Consider the following 27,122-nt stretch of genomic DNA (forward strand, 5'->3'; position numbering starts at 1 on the left):
CAGTAACGCCTTCAGCGGCGTGCATAGCAATATTCGCTGACAAGCCAAAAATTTTAATGATTTGTATAGTTTATATTTCTTAATAAAATCAACGAGTTGTGCTCAATATGATTCAATTAACGGTTTAATCCATTAGATAACTATTTCAAGCTATTTCAATAATAGTGAACAAGAGGCTTCATTTCAGGGTTGCATGATATTGCATATTGTATAAGCTAGTGATATACTATAATAAAAAGGATGTTTTTTAAATACCTTTCATCAAAAGATACTCAGTCAAATTTGTTTGAGTAATAGTAATTAATTTACAAATGTTTTTTTCCAGATTAACCTTGTTATTGTTCTCTAATCTGTAATCTATTGAAACAAGACTACATTTTAATTACTATATATTTCATCTAATATTTACTTTGAATTTGATAAGCTTGAGATAGTAATAATTGAGTTGAACTAGAAATTATGATACACCTTAATTCAAGAAATAATATTATTCCTAACTTCGTCAAGTCTAAGTTTATTCATAATATTTCTTTAATGAAACTTCAGTTCAAATAAAAATTACATTAAAATTCGAAGTCAAATGAAGTCCGTTTTATATCGTACTAATACAATAATAAAATACATAAACTATACTTTTTACACGGAACAATACCATGATATTAAACTGAAGGATTGCTGTAGAAAAATCAACTGTTAAAATATCAGCTACGCAAGAAAAAAACTAATTAAAACGACTATAGGAGGAAACCTAGAGAGCCAAATATTTTTCTAAGTAAAAATAATTATAGACAAATAGAATTGGAACTATTGTAAAGGAAAGTACTGCTCTTCCTCCCATCTAAATAGAGGTTGGAGGATTGTCGAACAGTCTAACCGCTAGTCCAGAAATAGTTTAAATCCTCAGCGGTTGGAATAACTTTGTTAAGACCCATTTAGATGGAGAGAGTTTCTCGTCTCAAAGGTACGACTTATAGAAAGAAAATAAAAAAGTTTCTTCGTCTAAACATTCACACCTCTCGGTCGTCCACTTGGGTGACAATTGCCTCGCAATGGAAAATTTATTGTGTCCGTGTAAACAAAAGCATTAATCGTATTTCGAGGTTTTGGGCCAGTTGCAACCATGAGTGCAGTTCGTCATGTTTTAAGACAAGATTTAATTAAACGGAAACTGGAAAAAAGATGTTGGGTTAATGTTCATATTCCGTGCTCCACAAACACTCTTCTATAAAGTTCAATGAGCTTTATATTATCGGCAGCGACAAATTTAAAGTATTTTTGTGTCACTTTTGAGATCAATCACTTAACTGGAATGAAACACCTCCCGGTTCAAACCGATTTGTACGATACTCGTATGAACATAAAAAAATGTCATACGAGATTGTGTTTATACTAGTCGAGATTCTCGTAAGTAACAATCTTCTTACTAAAATGTAACGCCTAGCGATAAATCACTGGCAATTCTCGTATGACATAATCATAGGTGAGAATTTAGTTGTTGCCTGTATGTAAACATTTTGATACGATAATGCTATGGCGATTATTGCTGGTGATAGTCATGTACGATTTCTCAAACGTGCGAGATACTCTCTCCATCTAAATGGGCCTTTAGTGTCGCTACACTATTGCAGTCAAATAGTCTCAACTAAAGCAACATTAACATAATTAAGCTTTATTTATGTTTAATAATTAACAACTTTATCCGTAATCACACCCAGCCTAAATCTATTAATAAGCACCAAAGTATAATCTTCAAACTTTTTTCTTTCATTTTTTATGTACTTTAATTAATGTATGTATTAAACAATAATTAATTATTTATATATGAAGATCATACTGAGCTTTATTTAATGTATGTGTCAAAAGTAAATTAGTAAAAATTATATCATTGAGACTCTGATAAATCTGCAAATCCTAATTATTTTACAGCTCGAGCGGCGGAGGATCTTGAACGTACAAAAATAAATCATATTTCTACGAATTAGGATGTCATAAGAAAATAAAGGACAGCTGCCCACTGAAGTATTTCCGAACCAATTCGATTTAGGGTCCTTCAAGAAAAGAGCGTACCAATTCTTGAAAGGTCGGTAACGCACTTGCGAGCCTTCTGGCAATGTGAGTGTCCATGGGCGGCGGTATCACTTAACATCAGGTGAGCCTCCTACCCGTTTGCCTCCTATTACATAAAAAAACAGGTTTTTTATTTTAGAAAAATTTGCTAATCTTTGTCCTTAGGATTATGCATTTTGTGAACAGTCACAGACCGCCTTCACGTAGCACAGGTGTATACATTTCCCTACAGTTGATCCACAGTGGAAGAAATAATAATACTTACAAGAGTTTTATATTATACTGCCAGCTGTGAGCAGTCGTAGGGTCGATTCTCGGCTGTACACCAAAGGACTTTCTTTCATTATACGCATTTAACATTTGCTCGAGTGGTGAAGGAAAACATCGTGAGGAAACCGGCTTGCCTTAGACCTAAAAGGTCGATGGCGTGCGTCAAGCACAGAAGGCTGATCACCTACTTACCTATTAGATTAAAAAATGATCACGAAACAGATACATAAATCTGAGGCCCAGACCTAAAAAGGTTGTTGCACCATATATTTTTTCTTTTTATATATGTATATACATCTATGTTCTACGCACTTTAACTGTGGGTACGTCCGAAGCAAAATAGGTGTAAAAAAACATTAATCTAATCCGTTATAAGTATTGTTTTGTCCCTACCGTATCATATTGGTATTTAGATGTATCGAATATTATAATATTAAATTCTGTTGATAGTACATTTTAGACGTTAGATACGTTTGCATTGTCTCTTGGGCATCCATTAGTCTATCAAGTGATGTTGGCTTATTAATATACTATGAAATATATGATTGCCATGACTAATTGTCGCTTTTACAATTCACACTAACTTGTTATCGTATACCCTCATTAAAATACATAGATTTATTTAATATAAACAAATTACATTAATATATCTGGTATCTTTTGCTACCTTTTGGTAATGAGGAATGTATCTTGTTATTTGAAAGAACAGTTTTCTGAGTATATTTTATTTTCTTGTATTCCGTTTGTGGTTTTTATGTATTGTGAAGATATTATTATGATTTAAGAAATACATTAAATATAAAATTAAGTATTGTCGCTGATACAGGCTATAAATTTTCTCAAATATAGAAATCAATTAAAATTATTTATAAAAAGGCAACACTATTACATAAAAATCGTTATAAAAAATTTGTGAGATATATTTGTCTCTATCGACAAATGCAATTGTATTGTAGAAAGAAAGGGACAAATATTGACACAAATCCTCCAAAAATCATGATTTCCTTTCTCTATAGATATATGTAGTATAAAGTAAAGTGTCAAAGTCATGTTGAAGTTGATTTTTTTTACAAATTATTTTTATTAGATTTTGTCTATCTCTCATTGCTGATTAAAAAATGAAGGTAATCTAATTCCATTTAATATTATTTTATTAGACATTTATGCTATTTCCAAAGTTCAACGGTATTTATTATTCATTAAAAAAGATACCTACCAACTTGCGCGTAACAACCAGGCTCATTCCTTAGCAATCTCGTTTGTATAAGGATCTTCAAATTAAAAACGATGGACTGGATCCTCTACAATAGTATTATACTGTGCCAATCATACCATGATTAATTAACTGTTTTAGCGCTGTTATTTACTAACTATGTGATTTGTTAGTGTGATTGGTCCATGAGACTAGTAAGATTGTCATAAAGTCAGGAAGCCTACAAGAAATTGCTAACAAAATTAATGCAAAACAGGCATAATTCAATATTTATTAATTAAATGTCATAACAGATTTTATAAAAATTACAAAACCAAATATTTAATAATAATAATATAATAATAAGCCTTTATTCCACATCTCTGACATACATTTAATTAAAATAAAAAAAAGATAAATTTATAGTTTTATTAAGATGCGGCCCCTGTCCGGGAGAAGGCCTCCTCCAACTTTTCCACCCTAATTTATTTACGACATATAATACTTTTAAATATTGATGTGTCTGTGTGTACGTATGTGTTTATGTGTGTGCGTATTTTTGAGAGAATTGTGTGACTGTTTACTTATTATATAGATCTAGGCTTGTAGTAGAAATGTAATTAAAAGATAGAACAAAATTCGACGCCAGGATGTATTATACTAACTACTAATTAATACACTTTTGCGGGCTCTCCCTTATTAGGGAATTATAACCATCAGTTAGCATCAGCCTGGTTTATTTACACGACCCATTATCAACCGATAATGGCTGGTAGATAATCATCAAGTCTTTACTAGTCTAGTAAGTCAACTTTATGCTCTGGTAGTCGGCACTTCATCCTTCCGTAAAAGAACATACAATTTGTGTTGTGTCTAATAATAAATTCAATGATTCGAAATGTGATTCCAAACCAAAATCTGGTTGGCTCAATCTAAATTACCAGTGCAAATTATTTACACGCAAATTATCTTTGAATAATATATTATTTTCAATTTGTACGTCAAATTGTTGCAGAGTTCAAAGGAGAAAGCACGAAAAGATCGTGTAGAATCGTCTACCAGTGATCCAGAGTTTAAATTGCCAATAAGAAATTTTAAGAAAAAAGTGCCTGTCATCAAAAAAACACCCAAGGACGGTGTTTCGGCTTCAGAGTCTAACTTGGTAAATACTAGTTGTCTGTAATCAATGTTTCGGGTATATGAACAGAAAATATTATTTAACCATAAATCATGAACCCTATGAAAATGACAATGATGATGATGTAAAAAGCACGCTGACTCTTAAGTTTGATAAAAACCTTTAACATTTTAAATGTAATTGTGTTTAAAATCAAATCGTTTTTAGTTTAAATAATATGACACTCTCAAAGACGTAGTAGTGTTCTATTGCATGAAATTAGCAATTTTTTCCGTTGCTTATTTATCACCAAAGGTTAAATTTGTTCTTGTTCCCTTTTCATTTCACATACACCAAACTTTGATAGTATGGAAGATATAGGGAAGAATTGGTGTCCTCCAGAATCAACAAGTTGCAGCAGCGGTGAAAAGGTCTTCCTTGAACAAACTCCACTGGCTTGACTTTGAGACATTGAATAGTTGTATCTTGAGAATTTTCAGGCTAAAAATAGAAATCCCTTTTATAGTTTAGGAAGAAGAAATACGAAGGAGGGTGAAGTGTTTGTTGTTATATTGTTTCAATAAAACAGGATAGGTGTCCTGGCTCAATAGGAAATATGATCACTCCACGGACATACACATAAAAATGACAAACCAAAATGATAACGATTCCATTTAGGCAGTTAAAAATAATGTTTAAGCTAATACGTTGACAGCCTCGCTTACTTTATAAATAGTGGTTATTTTAGTATTGTCTTTTGTTAACATAGCTTTTACACATTGAAAGAAAACACTTTTTCACCCGATTGAAGCTATGTATAAACTATAAACGGTAAAAAAGTGTTTTCTTTCAGTGGTTATTTTGTTGAAACTTGTTAACAAGGGATTGGAAAATTTGGCACTATGATGAATATATATATATATCTTCTAAGTGAAATTTCTCGTTGCGCAAATTCCTTTGTCGTTTTGGGAATCTAGGCTTTCGTATTACAATACGAAGATTACAATACATTACTTTATCTACTTAATCAACATTGGCATTCGAGATGTTGATGTTTTTAAGCCACAAAAAATATTATTTTTACAAAACACTGACATTTCATTTCGTTATTAATGTTCGCTATGGTTTCCGGACATGACATGTTTGTATTGTTTATGGTATTTTTGCGCTATTAGAAAAAACAAGGATATCTGACTTGTTTGATGTATTATTATTCAGCACTATTCGTTTATATTGTTATGACTTCCAGACGAACTGTGAGAGTAAACTAGTTCATCAAGAAATAGTTGGTCGTGGTGACGATCGGACTACTGGCAATACTGATAGCAAAAGGACGACCAAGTTTACAAAAATAGCGAGTATGAAGCCGCAAATACAACGCACTAAGAAATCGGGACAAGCATGTTCTGGAAGTGACATGGCTGTATGTATAATCCAAAATGTTCCTAATTGCTTATATATAAGTAGGCGCCGGTAGAAAGTAACGTTACTTTCTTCCCGATTTATTATTAATTCCCTTTAACTAGATTAACTATAAGCGAAAGACTCTGCGTAAGGTCCTTCGTCAATTTTGCATTATCAAGTCGGTCTCTTCGATGTCTCTATAACAGTAATGCATCTACAGTCATACAAGTTTATTACAACATCGTTTAGAACAACGTACTGGTATTAACCAAAATCAGATCTCCGCTGAATTGTATTGTATTATATAATAACAACGACATCGGCTGTTATCGATTTTTAAGACCAAATATGAGTAGTCTCGTCCATGCCGTTATAACAGACTTTAACTGTATATATTAAAACCAAATTTAATATTTTTACCAAACCAGAAGGAATTTATAATGCTTTTTTTCTTTTAAAAATCAATAGAACAAATGTAAGCTTTTTTTAAAGTACAAAAATATTGTAATTAATTTATGATTTTTTTTCTTTGCAGAGGTTACGGTCATGTAAGTATGTTAGAAAAGTTGAGTTAACGTCAAATACTAACGACTTTTTAAGACAATTTTTATTAAATGCATAGCCCCTTAAACGTAGGTCTAAGCCTCCATCATTTTTACTAACATCAGAAAAAAATGTTTTAGAAGGTTTGTTTAAGTAATTTTCTTAGCAATGAACATAAGAAATATGATTATTAAAGTGTATACAAAAAACAATTCCGATAACTTAAACAAATTCAAATGTTGATATTGACACTGAACTATTTATCATAATTCTCTCAGGTCAATTTATTTAAGATAAATAATTACCAGACTTGATTCCATCTCAGTTAATAAATCAATAATAATACAAACTAAACTTTATTAATTAAACCTGATTGCTTAATTATACATTTAGCTAAGGAGCTGGCGGGTAAATGTCTATATGATTTGTTAATGTGGCAGACTTTTATAATAGAGATGATTATACGATAAGCAATATTAATGTCTGTCATCTAACGCTGCGTTGTTAATTGGCACCCCCTTAAACATGTTAAAAACAGGTATATGTACTATATCATTACCTGAAGTAAATCAAAAGGATTAAATCTAGGTCTCAGAATTTTTAAGATATGAATTTTTGAAGTATTTTTATAATTTAAAAAAAAATATATAAGTAATGCACGCTTGGAAGATCTGCAGTGTTCGTTTAAAAACACTACAAACGATCGCAGATAAATAGTCTGCTATCATAGTATCACTGCTTTTACGCTTGCTTTGCGCTTATTAGCGCTTCGAAAGAGTCGTTAAAAAATGTGTCCTTTGTTCGTGTCTGCCTCTTTGACGGTTGTTTATATTGCTTATATCCGAAGTATCTTTTTTTAATGGTATTTATTTCAATTATATACTTTTTAAAGTTATTTTCGGATTGGAATTCATATTATGTTCGTAGGTAAATAAAAAATAAAGTCGTACAACGAATAATCGCAATAATTAGCCGTAATATTGTTCCTCAGATTAGCGGATTTCAACGAACTGTAATAGTTATTAATGTCACTAAGTCAAATGTCTTAATGAGCAGTGTTGGCCTAGTGGCTTGAGCGTGAGACTCTCATACCTGAGGTCGTAGGTTCGATCCCCGGCTGTGTACCAATGGATTTTCTTTCTATGTGCACAACATTAGCTCGAAAGGTGAAGAAAAATATCGTGTTGAAACCGGCTTGCCTTAGACCCAAAAAGTCGATGGCGTGCGACAGGCACAGAAGGCAGATCACCTACTTGCCTATTTCTACCTATTCGATTAAAAAGGCAGACCTAAAAAGGTTGTAGCGCCATTGATTTTAAGTCAAATAACTGCATTTTTTTTGCAGAAACAACAAATAATTAGAATGAATATTACAGCAACGATCAAATGATTTAGTATAGATTTTTTAAAAATCTGTAGCTTAAAACCGCAGCAACGAAGGCCCTTAATACATTAAGAAAATTTTGTCGCATTTTTTCGGACTTTGATTCCTATCGATACGAAATACGAGAACATTGTATACCAGCCAGCTCCCTATCTAATATATTAATGTTTGTGTTGTAATAGATATAATAAAAGTCGGTAAGGTCGTTTAGATAATTATGGTATTCTGTTCTTTGTTAATGAAGCCTTTTCATCATCGGATTCCGACGATTCTTTAAGAAGAGAGCTAAGTGCTATAAATGATGACACGCGTCGAAGCGCAAGAGTCATACACGACTCACGCCAGAAGCTCCTTAATATGGTACAGGTGAGAATTAAATTCATAAATTATAAAGTACATTAATCGTTCCAAATATAATTAGTCATGTAAACTCAAATTAAGCAGGCATTTTATGCTAAGTAGTGTTTTGTAGCTTTAGTGCTACAGATGTTGAAATAATTCAATATTTTGTCAGAGACTACCGTTTCGGTGGAAAGTTAATTGGTTCAATTCATACCAATTTTGATCTGTTGCTTTTCATCAGAGAAACTAATGAGTACTTTAAAACTGTTATAAGATTTTGTAAATCGTTTCCGAGTCAAATTTAAATTGAAGCTTGTAAAATATGTTGGCGTTTTCATACGCGATTATTACATGGTAGAAATGATGTAGAAAAAGTATTTTAATAGCAAAGAGGTTTAATAGTTACCCATCCTGAATTTAGAAAAAGGAAGCTAAACCAGTAGACCTCGAAGAGTTATTTGAGCGTAAAGACATTCTGCTACAGGAGTTGGATCACATGGATGCCATAACGAAAAATATGTGGAAACTTTTTCGAAATAGGCATCCTAAAGCAACCAAGAATAATAATTCAATTCACGAAACGCCTCTAAGTAGTAAGGGTTTTGCATTTTAATAAATTATATTATTAATACGGATTGTAGAAAAATGTACCCAAACCGTTCTAAAACGCTGAATTATTTATTTAAATAAAACTTTTATTTATATAAACGTGATTTATTAGTCGTTCTCGCTGGCTACGATTGATGACAAGCACTCCAAACGTCGTGTAGTAAAATAAATTTGGGTTTATATATAAAGAAGTTTTGTTTAAATACTGCGTAAACCAAAGACCGTATATATTAACGATTACAAACTCATTTTATACAATAAATATTTCAACACCACCTGAGGCAAGTAGAGTTAGAAAATCTATACAAGAAACCATACTGTTCATTTAATATTATTAATATATATTATAATATTAGCACGTAATGAGTTTTGTATGTTTAAAATGTGAGTCAAAATTTGCATACATTTATATTAACTGAAGCGGCAATTCATGTTCAGCCGGCTACATTTTTAATCTTGCTCCGCTGCCCTATGTTCGTATGTCAAAATAAAATCCAATATTTTTGTAAGCGAGGCTTAACTCGTCGTTTGTACCGACTCGATAATACTGCACTCGGCAATTCTGGCTGCTTTGTGCAATGTGTTGGAGTTAAAAGATCACTTGGCATTTTAACATTAAGCCAGTACAGAAATTTATATTGTTCAAAAGTGTCACGGGAAATGAATACTATACATATTCATAGTTAAAATTTTAAAAGTAGCTTTGGTCACGCTGCGTTAATTTTATTTTATTTAACACAAAGATTTGAAGTACAGTCAAACCTGGATAAGTGAGAACTGGGTACGCGAGAAATATGAAACCTGTATAAGTGACAGTCATTTGTCATGCGTAAACCTCTATGGCAGAGATTGATATACTAATTATATAAACGACAGTTGAACGCGTCTAACTTTTGACATATTCTTAAATTTTGAGGGACCCTTATTTAATTCAAACCAAATGGGCATCTGTTATTGTTTTGTTATTACCTATATTTCGAGGAACTATTCTTTTCACAAAGCCAAATGTGGGTACCGACTTGTTTGTCAAGCTTAAGCAACTTGCTTGAATGCATTGAAGAAGCTTCACAAATTTTATGAATATGCGGCGATTGATCAAACCATATGAGATTGTATTTATGAACTTGAAAGACATACACAAAAGTTAAAAACAGAATCACCAAAGGAATTAACAGATTTTTTTCAAGTAGATAAATGTAATATCAATTAGATTATACATTTATGTTTATAAAAAGTCCCTGGACAATATGGCAGGGGAGTAGAGTGTTATAAATTAATTTAAAAAAAAAACTTTTATGTTCAGCTACTATTTCAATTAATATGTAATACCCATACATACACGTATTTTGCTTCTAATTACGACGAATTAGTTCTCCCTTATCTAGGTTTGACCATACAATTATAAATATATATACCAGCTTTAAGGTTATCGAATATTTAATATTGTAGAACCACCTATCAGCCACGAGAAGAAAATGAATCAGCAAACTGTACATTCAGGCACCGAAATCCCGCCACCACACGAGCCACCTACTAGAAGTAAATCTGTATGTCGTTCATTTTTTATGAATAAATAAAATATAATATGTCTTTATAATTCTGTGTCATCTTTTAATATAATATTTAATTTTGAATTTACAACATCGGTACAGTCGCGGCTAATTCCGCGATATTTTCATTCTATAATGGAAGAATAAACACAATAACTGTTTTAACTAGAAGTTTGATTCGAGCCACACGTCTTGGACCTGTGTCGCCACAATAAGCCTCTTAAAAGACTTATCACTTCTGGTATTGAAACCGAGGAACTATATAAATAACTGTTGGCGTCGTAGGCAAGTCTAGACATTTCCCCTTGTGGGTTGTTTTTATTTTTTAGTTGTTACAAACATGATAAATACTAAAGATTTATTTTTGTTTCTTCTTTTAACCAAAGAAATAATCTCTAAGAATGTATTAATAAAGTTAACACGAACTTTGTATTATTTATACTTTGAAGTTACCTACCTAATATATAAAATATTAAACATTCAAAATTCTTCGAATAAATGTACATATAAAATATATTTTGTTTTTGTAGGAAATTGATCTCGGCCGAAAATTATATGAAAGTTACGATATGCAAGAGAAACTCGTAGCGGACAATGCCAACCTCGAAGTCAAGAGGTTATATTTTATATATTATTCCGTAGTTATTGTAGTTATTATATATTTGTTGTTTGAGGTCTACCTCCCAATTCACGCGTGTGGGTGACATATTGCAGCATCTATTTCATTTATTGTTCTTAGAGAAGTGCCTTCTGAGCCTACCTCCGCCGAGTAGATTTCAATGCCTGTATTCTAACATTTTTTATATTATAGTATCGTAGTAGAATTACGTTGCATCTTTCAATGCGAATTATATAAAGCTTTTGTGTGATACATAACTGTTTCGTGAAAAAGAATATTATTTGAAATTGGAACGTTCCACTGACAGAGATGTCACCTATGACGCAAACTTCACGGGCAGCTTAAAATTGAACAATGTGGTTTTATTTGTAAATATTTATGAAAAACAATGAAAATGGATAAAATTCGGTAAGTTTTTCCTTAGGCATATTTTGTACAAGGAACTTATGACGAAGGACCAAAACTTGGAAATTTGTCGCGGTCAAATAAAAAGACTACAAGGGGAGTTAAAATTATTGCACAAAGAAAACACGACGCTGCACGAAAAGCTTAGTAAAAATAACCCTCAGGTATCTTTAGTTGTATTTATAATGTATTTTGTACATTCAATACAAATCTAGTAAGCTGCGAGTGAAATAGTAATTGCTTAAAAGAAGCTGATTTGAAATATTGAAAAAGAATATTTCTAGAGGCATGTTTTAGAACTTATCATGCTTTTCACCAAATTTTATTATAATTCAAAAATTGGGATACTTTGTGGAATTGAATCTGTACCGCATATAGCACGGTGTAGTTATTGTACAGGAGTTGGTGAAAATGATTTTCCCCACTACGTTACACCGCATTCTGATATTAATCCTTTTTATAGGGCGATGCGACTCCAAACAATCAAGACAACACTTTTCAACAGGATATAGATAATTGCTCACAGGTAAAGGCTTTTGAACTCAGTTGCCCCTGAGGTATTTACGAACAGATTTGACTGAGGATCCTTCATGAAGAGGGGGGGGGGGTGCCAATTTTTTAAAGACCGGCAACGCAATCCGGAGCCTTCTGGCATTGTGGTGTGGAATGCCTATGGGTTTAACATTTGAGGCCCTACTTTAAACTCCGATTGCGAGCCTATTGACAATCTATACCACTTCTTTATACCAGCACGTCAAATATCGATTCTTGCATTCAATTTGTATGAAAATATTAGTATAAAACATTTAAAACTCAATATTTTAATTCAAACGGTATAATTTTGAATACAATAATATTTAATACAATAGTATAACTAAAATGTTACTTTTCCGTTCTTTTGGGTAATAATAAGATGCAATAGACAATTTCTTAACATATTTTATTTTAAAATGGCGGCGCGTAACCACAGTGATTTCATGTAATTTACCAAAATCAAATGCGAACTTTTCAACGATAATCCATGTATATTATATAGCATTACCTGAAGACGTCTATATATAAGATGTATAGATGAAGATGTCATCAGGCAATGTGCAATTAGGCATAAACAAATATTCTTATTATTTAATTCGCAAACTAATTAGTGAGTTATTGTTGTTTGTTACATTAACGAGTTATTGTATAATCTAAATTTATACAATTAAAATGTATCTTTTACTGAAGTTACTTACTCGTATTATTACAGAGTGTTAAGTAGTTTTTACATCAAGAATTCAATTCGATTAAAAAAAAAGATCAGTATTTTCCCATCATGTTAAACGATCAAGAAAAAAAAAGTCTTTTGTCAAAACTTACGGAAATTTATTTTAATTTTAATTAAAAACATAATCGCGCATTGTAAATGACGAATTATTTAAAGTCATAATATTAAATTTGTTATCATAGAATTGTCTATCAAGGCAAGTTTAACAGTTAAATTTCTGAACTCAAACAAAATTATAGTTTTTCGTTCAGTCTTGCAATTCCTATGCATTTCAGTTTGTAGGAGGCCATGGTACGAAAAATTGCGTATTCAATTTAGGAGCCAAAACTCATCAGCATCTCAAATGGATCTAGGGGAAATTTGCGCATCTAATTAATAGGGAAAAACGTAAAAACTTATTCTTCAGAAATATGGCAAAGGCTGAGTATGATTTGTTTATTTTACAGAACAAAGAAACCGTATGTGTGAAAAATCCAAAGTTTGCGGTCCAAGATAAGCAACAAGAACTTGAAGATATTGTAAGTATGTTTTATATGTGATGGAACTATATTTGTTTTTTTTAATAGTTTAAACACAAACACTAAAATACGTTTTAGTCGGGTTGAGTTTGGTATTATCTCAATTTTCTTTACTAATACGTAGACGTGAAATTACATAGGAAATAAATTACATATTTTTATCCCCAATATAAATATTATTGCATGTTTAACTTAAAAGCCTTACATTGCATTTTGCTAAACTAGGAAAACCGTTCTTTGATATCTGATAACATTCTCGTCCTGTTTGTATTACACATTTCATTTCTACTGCTTTTATTTATTCACGGTAATAAGTTTATATGTAATTTTCAAACCATAACGGAGAGTGATTTTTGACCCTCACGGTTTTAATTTATTCTAAAGAGCATTTGAACACAATTTTTTGTTTAGAAAAATTCGTAACTAACCCGGTGGACACTTGGGCTTCTAAGAGGACTCGTCATTTGCAATTAAGAAATCTTCTTTAATATTTATTGATTTCTCTTATAATTTAATTGTAGAAACAATTTCACAGAGAAATGGTTAAGGTCATCAGTTAAATGAGTACAAAATTCATCTATTTTTTATGAACATAGGTAACTTTGTTCTCATATTTTACTGGACATTTAAACATTTAGTGGACAAGATAAACAAAAAATATAACAACTTGTTCAGTAAAACGTGCTGCGTCGTGACTGATAATCAAACGACACATACCGATCATATAACAGTTATAAAAACCAAATAGAAGTTTAGTACGTAAATTGAAACAGTTAATTCTTTTTCTTAGACAACCACAAACAGTGACTGTACAATGTGTATTATTGTAACTTACTCAAGTCTAACAAGCGTAAAGCTCAGTACCAAATCAATCAAGTGTTTTGATTAATTACGTACCTTTGAGCGGAACGGTTTTGTGATATCTGATTTAGGAGGATGCCTAAGAGGTCTTCATAGTGGAACGGGTTAATCTCGGTATAGACTAGGGTGTCCATTGACAAATTTGTGTTTACGGAGGCTGAATATGTTTGCATTTACATCTCTTTACTAGTTTGTCAGATTAAACAGTGCCCCTGCATGTTCAACTGGACAAACGTTAACGCCATCTACGGGAGCGGAGTTGGTATTGACAAAATTTGTTTATAAAAGATGGTGTTTTGTATTTGTTTACAACCGACGCTAATCTGTATCTCGAAATAGAAGAGAAAGCTATTTTCTTTAATAAACAAGTTTACGATTGTTTAAAAACACTATTTTTTATATTCTATTAAAATAATGTTATATCTGTTTAGTTTCCGTTTTTTTCCCAAATCATATTTTTATAACAATTTGCTTCAAAGTGATTCTGGTATTTTATGCCGAAAATCAGTCTTAGAATTTATATAGTTTTGGCTTTTTATTTTTGTTTAAAAACCAGTGTTCTTCATTATAGTACTTTTAGGTCTTAGATAAGATTTAAACTCGAATACTTATTTATTAAGGGCGTGGACGGGTTAACAACAAATTATTTTATTTCAGGAAAAGGAAATTGTACAATTGAAGAACGAGCTAGATTGTTTTCGGTTCGACATGGATAGTGCTAAGGCAGGTAGCGCTTGTAAAGGCGGAGGCGGCGTTAATACGTGTTTTGAACAACCTGTGAGTTACTTAATTATATATATTCCTATAAGTTATTAAAAAAAATCAGTTGCTACAACCTTTTTAGGTCTGATCATCATTTTTAAATCGAATAGGCAAGAGGTGATCAGCCTCCTGCGTCTGACGCACGCCGTCAACTCTTTGGGTCTAAGGCAGTGCGGTTTCCTCGCGATGTTTTCCTTCCCCGCCGTGCGAATGTTAAATACGTACATAGAAATGACAGTGCATTGGCACAGCTGGAGATCGAAATTACGACCTTAGGGATGAGACTCGCACGCTGAAGCTACTACGTCAACACTGCTCCATACAGTCACAGCTATTTATTATTACAGCATATACCAAAAGAAGATTATATAACTCATATTCAATTTCACTCAAGTACAGTTTTCTACTTAAACTAGCAACATCTGCTTATATACTTCCACTAGCGTTAAACCTGTCACACTTGTTACATCCTGGTGCTATGTTAAGAAAATTGTTTTGTAGCAAGGTTCACTCTAGCGTTAGGCGAAATGGCAGACAGATTTCAGCGATATGATAGTATTCGGGATTAAATGTGAACTATAAATACAATTCTATGATTCACGTGCACATTGATCATATTTTTAATAGTTCAGCCCAGCCGTCTAAAACGTTTCAACACGGATATCAAGAAACAATAAATAATATTTGCGCGAGTTTAGCATTAGACGCTTAGACATTAACTTTGTGATTCGAAGTTATCCTGATCATGGTTTTGCTTTAGATTTAGACTATAGTTGTATTGAAAATCACAAATTAAATGAACTTGAAGTTGAACCGTTGTTTACCGAAATAGGTGTAACCTTAAACAAAAATAAATAAGAAGACATGACGTATTTGTGAAACTGTCCAATAATGTGGATGTATGTATATGTTAAAAATATAGTATAGAAAAAAAAGCAAAATAATTGTATTCGTAATATCTTAATAAATAACTTTATTTAACATTTCCCGCTACAAGGTATGAAATACCTGGAATATTAAGGATTTGATGAAGGTTGCAAAAATAACATTTAGCTTGTAGCGGCAGTGTAAAATCTTTCTTAATATATTTTATCATGCAGTAAAAGGTATTTGAAACACAATCCTATAACCTATGACTAGTAATTACAAGCTATAGCCTCATAGTGTTTTTAGTTATTCGATATGCCTTACTTTAGTAGTCATATAATAATGTAAAGCTTATTGAAATAACAGGGTAATGTGATATTTTAATGCCCTGTTGTGTGAAGCTGACGTGAGACGTTTGCTTTGTTGAAAATTTGATGGCGTGGTCACTCAGCGGGTGACCTTCTTGTAACATAGACGGGCAGAGACAATTGAGTCCAAGGGGGAGGCGCTAGCGATTTGAATGTAGCGAAAGCGCGTCTCTCGATATTTTCAGTATATTACCTCTCCGAAAAATTATGCAACTAGATCTCCCGTTTTATAGCCGATCAGAGTATCAAGGTCGTCATTGACGGAGCATGTTTCGACTTTAAATTCGTGAACCCCGTGAATGACATGCATTTCAGCTATATTGATTGCTATGCACTTTATTCAGGCCGTGCACAAGTTTGCACGTTTTCAGCTAAGATACCCTTTGCCGCTCTTCTCTCTCACTCTCTACTCTTCTGTTCGAAGACACTTCCCTTACAGACACAGCATCACAGCATCGGAGTGCAGAGCGTTGACATGTCGAACGACGTTCCGTTTGTCGGTCAATTGGAAGGAAAGTCTAAATTAGCTTCCAAGAAGCTTGGAGGTGTGGTCATGGCTACAACTGTATAAAAGTTCGGCCCCACATGGAGTACTGTTCTCATCTCAGTGTGGAAGCTCCATAGTACCGGCTCCTTCCGCATAACCGTTATTAGCAAAAAGCGATTCCTTTAGTCAACGACCGGTCACATTGCAAGCGGCCCTATCCCTTGGCGTTGTGTAAGGATATGGGGTCTCTATATATTCTACCCCATTTTCCATGGAGAATATTTTGAGGAGTTGCTTGGATAAATATATACAGCTGAGTTTCATCATCGAATGTAGACTGTAGAGGCAGAATGCGTGAATGAATGCTTTCATTCCACTCGTATCACCGCGTACATTTTCATACAAACAATACAATTACACATACAAAGCCAACACTACTTTAGAATACTACGACCAAATAGAAATTATCACCGAACTAACTTAAACTTAAAATACATGTTTCATTTATTTCTAGAAGGTTTGTACATTATTATATTAGTTACGTAACTACTATAATGATGCAGAAATATAACGTAATCATTACATTGTTATTTTGCTCATTAAATTTAATCAAAGACAACTTCTCTACTAATAGCTTCTTTGTTCACATTCACATAATGCGTTACTTACTATATGTGTATTTTTAAATATAAATCTCAAATAAACTTTCAATAAATGGAGCTTTAACGAAAATATCCGTAGCAAGAGTTTGATTGTGTTGTCGAAAAGTTTAGAGCATCACACGGTTGATTTGTTGTGATTAACTTTAACGCCTTATTTATTAACATTGTACGTAGGTTACGATATTATAATATCACTTGAATGTACTTACTATGAAAATCATAATTTTATTAATTGAGTTAAACTTTGTTTATGAAATTTATTAGGCGCATGTTGTTATAACAAACGCACTGCTCTCATATGAACAAATATTGCGGCTATCACAAATGAGCACTAGTTTTAACCGACTTAAAAATAACCGAAAGTTATTAATTGGACTTGTATTCTTTTGAGTATGTTCAAGCCTGTGCTTAAATGTCCCGGGAACGATCTGGTTAGGTTTACGATTATTACGTAAACATTGATTTTTGGCACCTAAAATGATCTTCATTCATACCCCGTTTAAGTTTCGTCTAATCCTACCACTTAAAAGAAATTAGAAATTTTGTTACTAAACATTTTGTTATTTTAAAAATAATAATATTTCAATTGAATAATATACTTTCAATATTATTACAGGCTGGTGGTCCTCCGGTGCCTCCTATGACCAAAGCTGTGAGTATAAAATAATGAATTATGACTGTATAGGAAAATCAGTCAAGAAAAACCCTTGGCCCTCGTGTGCGTTTGTCTCAGAATATACAATCACATGTATAGGAAATGGATTGTTAGTAACAAGTCAATATTTTATATAATTAGTTTACTCAATACGCTGATTGAGGCTTTAGAAAATACACGGAAAATTCTACTCTTATTCTGATATAATAACTTGGACAATACATAATGCTGGTTCGTACGTTATTTAAATACGCAATTTATATCAACGTTAAGCCTTTTGTGAGGAAAATTTCTACCGATGGAAGTGAAGTCTAATTTTCATTTGAAGATTTGATGGAACAAAGAGACAAAGATGTCAGTCACATGCTTGGCCCTCAAGTGAATGTGGGCAATCGTTTATGCCTCGTGAATGTTATAAATAGTTATTATAAAAACCTTCAGATGTATAATGACTTTTTTACGATGCCCATTCAATAACGGTTCCGATCGCGTTTGTACCACGTTATTACAAGTAACATCAACGGATATTAAAACAGCTATGGTGAAAGTTCATAATTACTGGAATCGATAATTTGAAATCTGGAGCGCTGTGGTTTCATGCAGTAAACTTGAATATAGGACTGTACGCTTCAATACGCTTGGATAAATTTTATAAAAATCCTTGTAAAGGTTATTAGTATTCCATTTAAAACTAATTTGGAGGTAGGACTTGTAAAAATGGTGTCAACGTTTTGTTTGTGGAGTTTTAATATTGATGAAATTTTCTTCACGTCGCACGTTTTGTTTGTACGATGTAAGTAAATTTTTATCAGTCTTCCTCTGGGACAGCCTTGCAATTCATCCACGGAACTCGGAGCTTCCATACATGCAATGCATTTAGTTTTATTAGTAGGTCAAATCCCACAGAAACCGACTCCATTTTTATACGCCTTGTTCACTTATATTTAATATGTTATTGTTATGGTTCTACTTTGATCAATACGCAGGGGCAAATAGTTTTGTATTTGAAAGATCTATATGTTATAAAACCATAATTAAATAATATCCTCTATCAACAATCTTGTAAGTTACATTTTATCTTATTTCTTCTTAGTTATTAACGAAATTTAGTTAAAGTAAATGTAGATATTATCTTATTATTTCCTATTAGACACCGGTTTCTTGACCGTCTTGCTTTTCAGCATAGGCCTCCCCAAGTATTATGCACAATGAACTATCTCTTACTTTCTTCGTCCATGTCGCTCATGTCACCGTTTTAATATCATCCTCCCATCTACGATGTTGTTTACCTTTACTTTTCGTTTTATGTCTAGGGTACCATTCTATAACTTAAATATATTATTTTATAAAAGCATACATAATATAATATTTTATGTTATCGATATGATATCCGTGAGTTAGCAAGACTATACGTTTTTGTAATGTAAATGCAACCTTAACACAAATCAACAATTTTATTTCAATGAAATATCTTTGCTAGTGTTAATATTATTTTATATTTTTAGTGCGGTGTGTGTCCTCCTTGTCCAGCTCCATGCAATCCCAACGCCCCTCCGGTAAGTAATGTTAAAATAATTTATGGTCTTGATTATAGTTTTTTTTAACCTTCGACATGGATGAGTGGTCACTGCAAAGCTTATCAGCTTTCAATCGTGCTTGAATCACAGTTTTGCATTATTGGATTATGTATCGGGGAAGCCGACATGCCTGAGATAAAAAAAAAACCGTCGATAAGTCCTACTATTTTTTTATTATCAAAGGAACAGAAATCCGGGGACCCATACGCTTTGTGCAATGTATCGCCACTGGACTATTATTTTTGTTTTATCAGCGTGAATATGTAAATAAGATATAATCGTTAACTGGCTAGAATTGGTAGCATTTCTTTTAGACTTATTGCCTGAAAGCAAGATTTTGCTTGCCTTCAAAGTCGAGAGTTATTGCTGCGTATGTATCATATATAAAAACGTATTGGTGGACAGTTCGCGCTGAGTATGGTCCCAAAAATACATACCCTTTGTCCAGACGAAACTACCAACTTGTTTTTACGTTTGACACGTAAAATTAAAAATTGATGTTATCGGATTTCGTAGACACCCGCCGAAAAAGAAGTTCAGAAACTGACGATCCAACTCCGGCAAACCGAGGAAAACTTTAAGACTAAAGTGACAGAGGTGAGTATGTTAATTTATCAACGGATTAAAACTTTCACTTTTAACCATGTTTGGGTTTTGAATAAATAAAGTTGTTAGGTTTTTAATACTTCATTGTTAATATATATTGTTAATTGTTCTATGTTGTACATTCACCTTTAGGGATCTACTTTTCTAGATAAAGCAATACGCCTTTTTGTAATTTAAAAACCCTTTTTTTATATAAAAGGTGTGTAAGTCTAAGTGACACTGCCACCCATGGACACTCACACTGCCGGAAGGGTCGCAAGTGCGTTGTAGGCTTTTTAATAATTGATACCATTGAAGGGTCCTAAATCTATTGTTACTTTATTTAGGTTTTACTCGTATGGACCGACTAAATTTTATTAACTTAATCTAAACCTATTCAAAAGGATTTCTTGTAATTCACTTGAACACTAGACCTTTATAATCAATATAAAATGAAAAGCAGATTAGGGAATGAGTAGTATTCACTTTAATGACAGATTTAAATTTAGGGAAATGACTTTATGTATAAGGTATACCCTTTTAGGGAGTTTTGGTTTAGGTTGATTGGTCCTTATTTGGTTAAAATAAAACTTCCTAATAATTCGTTGAGAAGAGGTGAAGATGGAATGTGGAATGTGTTTAATTTTAAAAAAACTGTAGATTTATATACAAAAATTATCCTACCTGGCCACTAGTGGTAACATGTGGTACCAAGATGCGAAGGGTGCGTAGACAATAAAATCGAGGCGCGGCAAAAAGGCAACCGTCGAAGGGTACGAACGTGTTCTTCTCAGAACAATTCGATATCGTGGTCTAACGATGACGCAATTAACTGTTCTTTTCAGAACAAATTATTGTTTCATGACGATAACGTTTACAACTGTCCTTGTCAGGACACATCACTGTTTCATTACGACACGTACTAATCACCTACACCCTTATTACCACCTCATGTAAACAAATTTTGTTATGAATTCTCTAGTGTGCTATGCTTCGTGCTGAGGTTCTAAGGAAAAAGGAAGAACTAGAAAAGGAAAGATGCCAGCACCGTGAAGTTCAGAACAAATTGCGTGAGCTAGAAATGAAGTTTGAAGGATTGGCGATGACCACAAATATGAACCTTGGTAGTAAGGAGCAAGCATTTGAGCAGGAAGTTAACGTGCGAGGTTTGAAGATGTGTTACAGAGAGGCGCGAGAGGAAATTGATGAACTGAGGATGCTCATGAAGGAACAGAATGATCAGCTGCAGGACTATAGAGTGAAGGTATTTTACATAAACACTGTAAAGGTATGGAAAGAATGGGAAAAAAATCATTTCGTATACGTCGTTTATTAGTATATATTTACGTAGTAAATATGGTAAGAACTAATTACAGTTCATAAAGAAAATCTAACTTTTTATTTTTTACCTTTAATTTCGTTTAGTACCTTCAAACGCAACAACTCGTAGAGGAGCAGCGTCGCCAAATGGACATGATGGACATGGATAACACGAGAATCAGCGAACAGATTAATCTAGAAATTCAGAAAGTGAAGGTACTTGAAAGTCAAAAATCATTTATTCACATAGTTACACAATGTACACTTATGAACGTCAATTAAATTAAATGCTTCTAATTTTACATTTACTGCCAGTTCTCAAATCAAGGGCGTAGGAGCTGCAACCATTACACCATGTTCCACGTGACACCTTAAGTATTTAATAATAATAAAATAAATTAAAAACAAAGATTTTTCCTCCATCAGCAGGAGGCATGGTGAAATAGGAGCACGCACTTACACTCTCGTAGGAACAACACACAAATACGTAGTCGAAATAACTAATATCACCGCATACACTAATTATACGACCAGTCGCCACAAGTAGCACCCGTTCACGAGCATGACGCATGGCCAGCTATCGGCCCCCTCGCTATATTTTAGGAAGAGAGATAACTCGACGCATCTGGCCTATGTATTTTATGAAAACATACACATTAAGTCCTAGTTGATTTAGTTAATGAAAATAATATTTATAAATATATTATAATATTGATAATATATATTATACATAATATTGTAACTCTGTGTCAGAGACACTTTTTACTGGACTTTTATATACGTCTAACCTAATTCGGGTTTGAAATTAAAAATATTCTGTGCCTTAAGGGTATTACTAAAGTCTTAGGTTCGATTTCCAAAGCGATTATTTTGATAGGTGGTTTCAAACAATACAGACATGTGCCACACGAGTCAAGAACTTCTTAGCAAAATAATTAACTAATCATGACTAAGAAGACGTTTGTTTTTACTTAAGTAAGTCAATATATTAATGAACCAGTCTCTTCTATAGTTAAAATTCCAAGAGAAGCTGCAGGAGTTAGCCCCCATTCCAGATCTGCTAAAAGCAGCTCAGCTTAAACTAAAAGATGCACAGCAGTCGCAGGCGATTGCCGAACACAACGCTGAACAGTTGGCGAGGGAACTCAATTCTGCTAGGGAAAAGGCAAGATATCTTCAAGTTTTAGCTTATATTTTGTCGTATTAATAAGAATTCTTATTATCGTATATTATTTATAATGGATCAAAATTATCGAATCAGTTTTATAAACCCATCATATATCGCACGTCTAATTGAACAGTTGAGAAGCCTGATTGGATAAGCGCGGCTCGTAGTTATATAGTCATACTACTTTATAGATTTGGCTTGTATTCGTGTAATACAAGGAAAAATGGGTTTTGGGATATCAACTAAATACTTCATATGTGTGGAAGCGATATTTATGTTTAACTGGGTGACACTGGCTCTGGGACAAAATTCGAAAAACGTTTTTAAAATTTATCAGACGTTGACGCTTTGTTCGCATGGCACTACAACTTTTTTGACATTACGTTTTCATCATAGGAAAGTTCTTTGAACAAGTTTATTTAAAGTATTTAGCCTTTGACAAACTTTAGTTTGCTAACATCTAGGAATTTTATGGTTCAAATAGTCTGAATAAGTAATATAATGCTTGCTCTTAATTTTGAATGGGTATATGCGATTATTATTATTAATCACGATTGCATACAAATCACCTAATCTCCTTATGTATTTTGATATTTTTTGTGTGGTTTTTATTAAGGCAAGCTGAAGCGCAATTGTGCTTTCCACTTTAAAAATCTACGATCTATAGAATCAACATATAAACAATATGTTTTACAGAATTATGACGTGTTTTCTCCTAATTTGTTTTACAATTTTATATATTAAAACTGTATATCAAGAATAAATATATTTGTTCTAAAGGTCCATATGCTCCTGCATAGTAGCCTTAAGCCACCAGAAAAAGCCGCAGAAAGGGGTGGTGATGAGAAACAAATCGCTCTTCTACAACAAAGAATTACGCAATTGACAGAATCGAACATGACGTTGAAGAGTGAGATTGAAAGACTCAAGTGAGTGGCTTTTGCATTCATTAGCTCGTTCCTCCATACTTCAAACAAAGCAGTCAGTTTGAAACCTAAATATTGATTTTATTTTGCAAAATGATGGAAGATGTGCAAAAATGTCCAACCGCAACACTAAAATATTATGTGATATGAATTGACAACAAAGGTCTTCAAAAAGTTTTATGAAATTTTTTTACAATATTTTTATATCATATGAAATTTTATAGTAACGAATATGTTTGACTTTCCACGTAAAAGTATTCAGTGCTGAGTATAAATATTTTTATTAATACTTGGAAATATTTCATTTTGTATTATTCCAGGGCGAATATAATTCGAATGGAGGAGTCTGTCCTTGCGAATGAAAAGCGTCTGCAAGAGAAGATGCACGAATGCGCTCAATTGGGTGGAGAACTTGATAGGGCCAGGGACGAGGCGGCAAGAGCCTTGCAGAGAGCCAACGAACGTACTGACACTATTCGCAAGTAAGTATTTCTCGGCAAACAAGTTGGCTGAAATACATACATCACGCAAAATATGTGAATATGTATACAACTTTGTCCTCTCAACTCTTGAAATTGTCATATACAGTTAAAATGTAATATGACGACATCTAAGTGACTAATCATATTTTGTCGTAAAAACCGATAGTAGTAACAGCCGATGACGTTGTTATTAAGTACCTAATACTTTTATCCGGAACCAGAATGATCTGGTCTATATAACCGATATGTTGTTCTAAACGACGTCGTCGTAAACGGTTTTGACTGTACCAGCTAACATGATATAAACATGGCTTAATTTATTAAAAAATACGTCCACGCTAATCTAAAAGTATTTTTAATAATGTTTAGTAGTTTTCTTTATAATGCCTTGTAGCATGAAAATAAATATGGAATAGTTCAAATCAAAGGTTCAACCCATGTCTTTAATGTCAACTGGTACATAAATATATGTGGTTCTCCGTCTAACCGCACGCACGAGGGATACACTTATCCAAAGGTACGAGCGATAGCTTTATATTGGATGTTTACAGGTGTATGCAAACTACAGTGGCTGAATTGGAAAGGCAGTTGGCATCGACTCGCGCTCAAGTCAAAAATGCAGAGAAGGACAGAGAAGAGGTAAGTTGGTCATATGACATGGATGAATATATTTTTAACCGACTTTACACCAGGTTATTTATTTATGGCGTAATCCTAGCGCTAACCTATTATATTTGTTTAAAAACAATAATATATATAAATAAAAAGGTTAAACGATAACGATTAAAAATTATTCATTACACTAAGTACTATGTTGTACCTAATTTGGCTGTGTTGTGAGATCAGATTATAAATTAGACCTGCATGAACATGATCCAATTGGATAATATGAGTATGATAAGTGTATTTAGGGAAGCAGTTAAGTTCCATCTTATGGAACTGTCTTAGTTTTATCGATATTCGTATCGCAGGATTTTTTCTTTCCTCACTTTACAGTTGACTTTATTTGGACAGATTAAATCAATACGCGCACACAAAATATTTTACGCTACTTCAATTACTATTTAATATACAGGCTGTACTTCAAACCGTATATCAAATAATTAACCTACTAGAGCACAGAGCACCACTTGTAGTATAAAAACTATAGATCATATTTTGAACGTTTTAAGCGTTTTTTTTTGTTTTTCTCACTTTATTCCCCTTTAATAGGAAGATAAATTTTATTATATACAATAAATCTTCGGCGATATTTATGTTTATATTATTTAACCGGCTTGCTGCTACGTTGGGATTGACGACACAAGTAGTTGTTACATGTTTGTCTTCTATGATTGACGAAGTCTGGTTTCTTCAGGTACAAAGTCGTATGCACTGTCAAATCAAGCGCTTGAATGAGAACTTCGAGCAGGCACAACTACGTATATTTGGACTGCAGTCCCAGGTCCAAGCCCTGAGAAGAACAGCGTCCAGCACTGGCGAAGGAGATGGAGAGCAGCAGGAATGCGCCTGCAAAACTTTCTTTGACAACCCTTAGTTCACAATGCTTTAATGTGTACAAATATACTTAGTATAGTTACCTGCTAAAATTCAGTGAAGTGCCAAGTACGAACTAAGTCCAATTATATGCATGTGCATGGTCATAGATGATAGATGTGAGTCTTAGTTCACACTTGGACGTGACGGGTCACGATTTTAATTCTTAATTGTGATATGATTTTCTAAGTTAACCTCACACGAAGAGTGCTGTTGGCGAGAAATTTATTTGGTAAACGTTTATAACTATTTACATTGCCTTATGACTAATTTAATGTTTTTTTGTTATCAACTGTTCCTAATTGAAAACTTTTTCACTTAACAATTCAATTGGTTTGATGTAACATCATTTTTCCATACAATGTTTTGGTTGTATGAAACTTAAGATATTTCTAGTTTTAAAAGGCCGTTTAAAATAAGAGATAGCTCTAGGCTTGGACAATAACCTTGGAAATATATAGGAACCATTACTGTGGAAAATTTTCAAGTTGTCTCTTAATTTTGATACAAAAAAATTGTTTTATAGTTTTTAAAGTTGTATTCAATTACGTTTGTATTGTTCATATATGTTACATCGCCCATAAAAATATTATTTGTTGATTAAATAATAAAATAAAAAAATATTGCTTTTCATTCGCTTTAATCTTGTGACATAAGAAAAAATAGTAAGGGTAGGAAAGTCTAAACCGTTATTTGGCACTTATAAAACCGTACACTTATAATACATCGGGCGGCCTTATCGCTAGAAGTGTATGAGATATTGTATAACTTATGGATAAAAAAAATAATGTTGACGACGATGATGATACATGAATAATGAAGTGTTACAGAATTTTTCTTTTAACTGTACATATGTAATATTGTTTTAATTAGGTTAGTTTTTTCTTTCGACTGCAGGATCCAACACACGCGGAACGGGCTACTTGCTGTGCTTAAGGGGGGGGGGTTAGTAAGTGTACTCACACACATATACAAACATTGGCGACTATTTGAAATCGTTATAAATCTATCCCATACCCCATCAGCTTCAATTTCTGGTTGTTTGATGATTGTTTCATTAATTATTAAGATTTTCTTAAATTGCAATAAAATTAATTATAATAAGTTCTTTGGCGGATGTGATGCCACTCCACTCGTACGTTCTGCAACCAGGACTTCTTCCTTCTACCGGCCAGTCTCTTACCTTGTATTTTGACCTTCTTTATATGCTGCAACAAGTCTTATCCGTACTTTAACCTTCTGCATAAACTTTCGTTTCGGGTCAATATTCCTGTGTCAATATGTGTCTATGTTCCGAGACCCTACATAATCACACCATAATTTTAGCAATTCACATCAAACGCTACGTTTTGTCTTTTTACTAAGGATCCTTATATAAGAATAAGTTAAATTTAACTTGATATTTAAAGGTCATGTATTTATTATTTCCTGCCTTGATTCACCTTCATACTACGTGATTGCGTTTGTCCCCATAAGTGCATGCTCCCATTTCACAATGCCTTGCTGATAGAGGTGAAACGTTCGGTTTTCTTATTTATCTATTATTTTTGAAGGGGAAAATGATGAGAGTATTTTTTTACGA

The 27,122-nt window shown here is 32.9% G+C and overlaps 1 protein-coding gene across 1 annotated transcript; it reads left to right on the plus strand.

The window, feature by feature from the left end:
• The first annotated feature begins 3,391 nt into the window (after positions 1-3,391).
• Positions 3,392-26,161, plus strand: LOC123718846 (paramyosin-like). Its single transcript, XM_045675764.1, has 22 exons — positions 3,392-3,461; positions 4,545-4,691; positions 5,896-6,069; positions 6,586-6,598; positions 8,222-8,343; positions 8,741-8,912; positions 10,378-10,475; positions 11,009-11,094; positions 11,522-11,666; positions 11,966-12,028; positions 13,213-13,284; positions 14,803-14,922; positions 17,908-17,943; positions 19,452-19,502; positions 20,040-20,120; positions 21,091-21,372; positions 21,534-21,644; positions 22,441-22,593; positions 23,377-23,525; positions 23,843-24,004; positions 24,556-24,643; positions 25,362-26,161. Exons 1-22 carry the CDS (start codon positions 3,456-3,458, stop codon positions 25,539-25,541), a joined length of 2,511 nt encoding a protein of 836 aa, XP_045531720.1. The 5' UTR covers positions 3,392-3,455; the 3' UTR covers positions 25,542-26,161.
• Positions 26,162-27,122: the final 961 nt, after the last annotated feature.

The sequence above is a fragment of the Pieris brassicae genome, chromosome Z, assembly GCF_905147105.1.
Source record: "Pieris brassicae chromosome Z, ilPieBrab1.1, whole genome shotgun sequence".
Taxonomy (NCBI): domain Eukaryota; kingdom Metazoa; phylum Arthropoda; class Insecta; order Lepidoptera; family Pieridae; genus Pieris; species Pieris brassicae.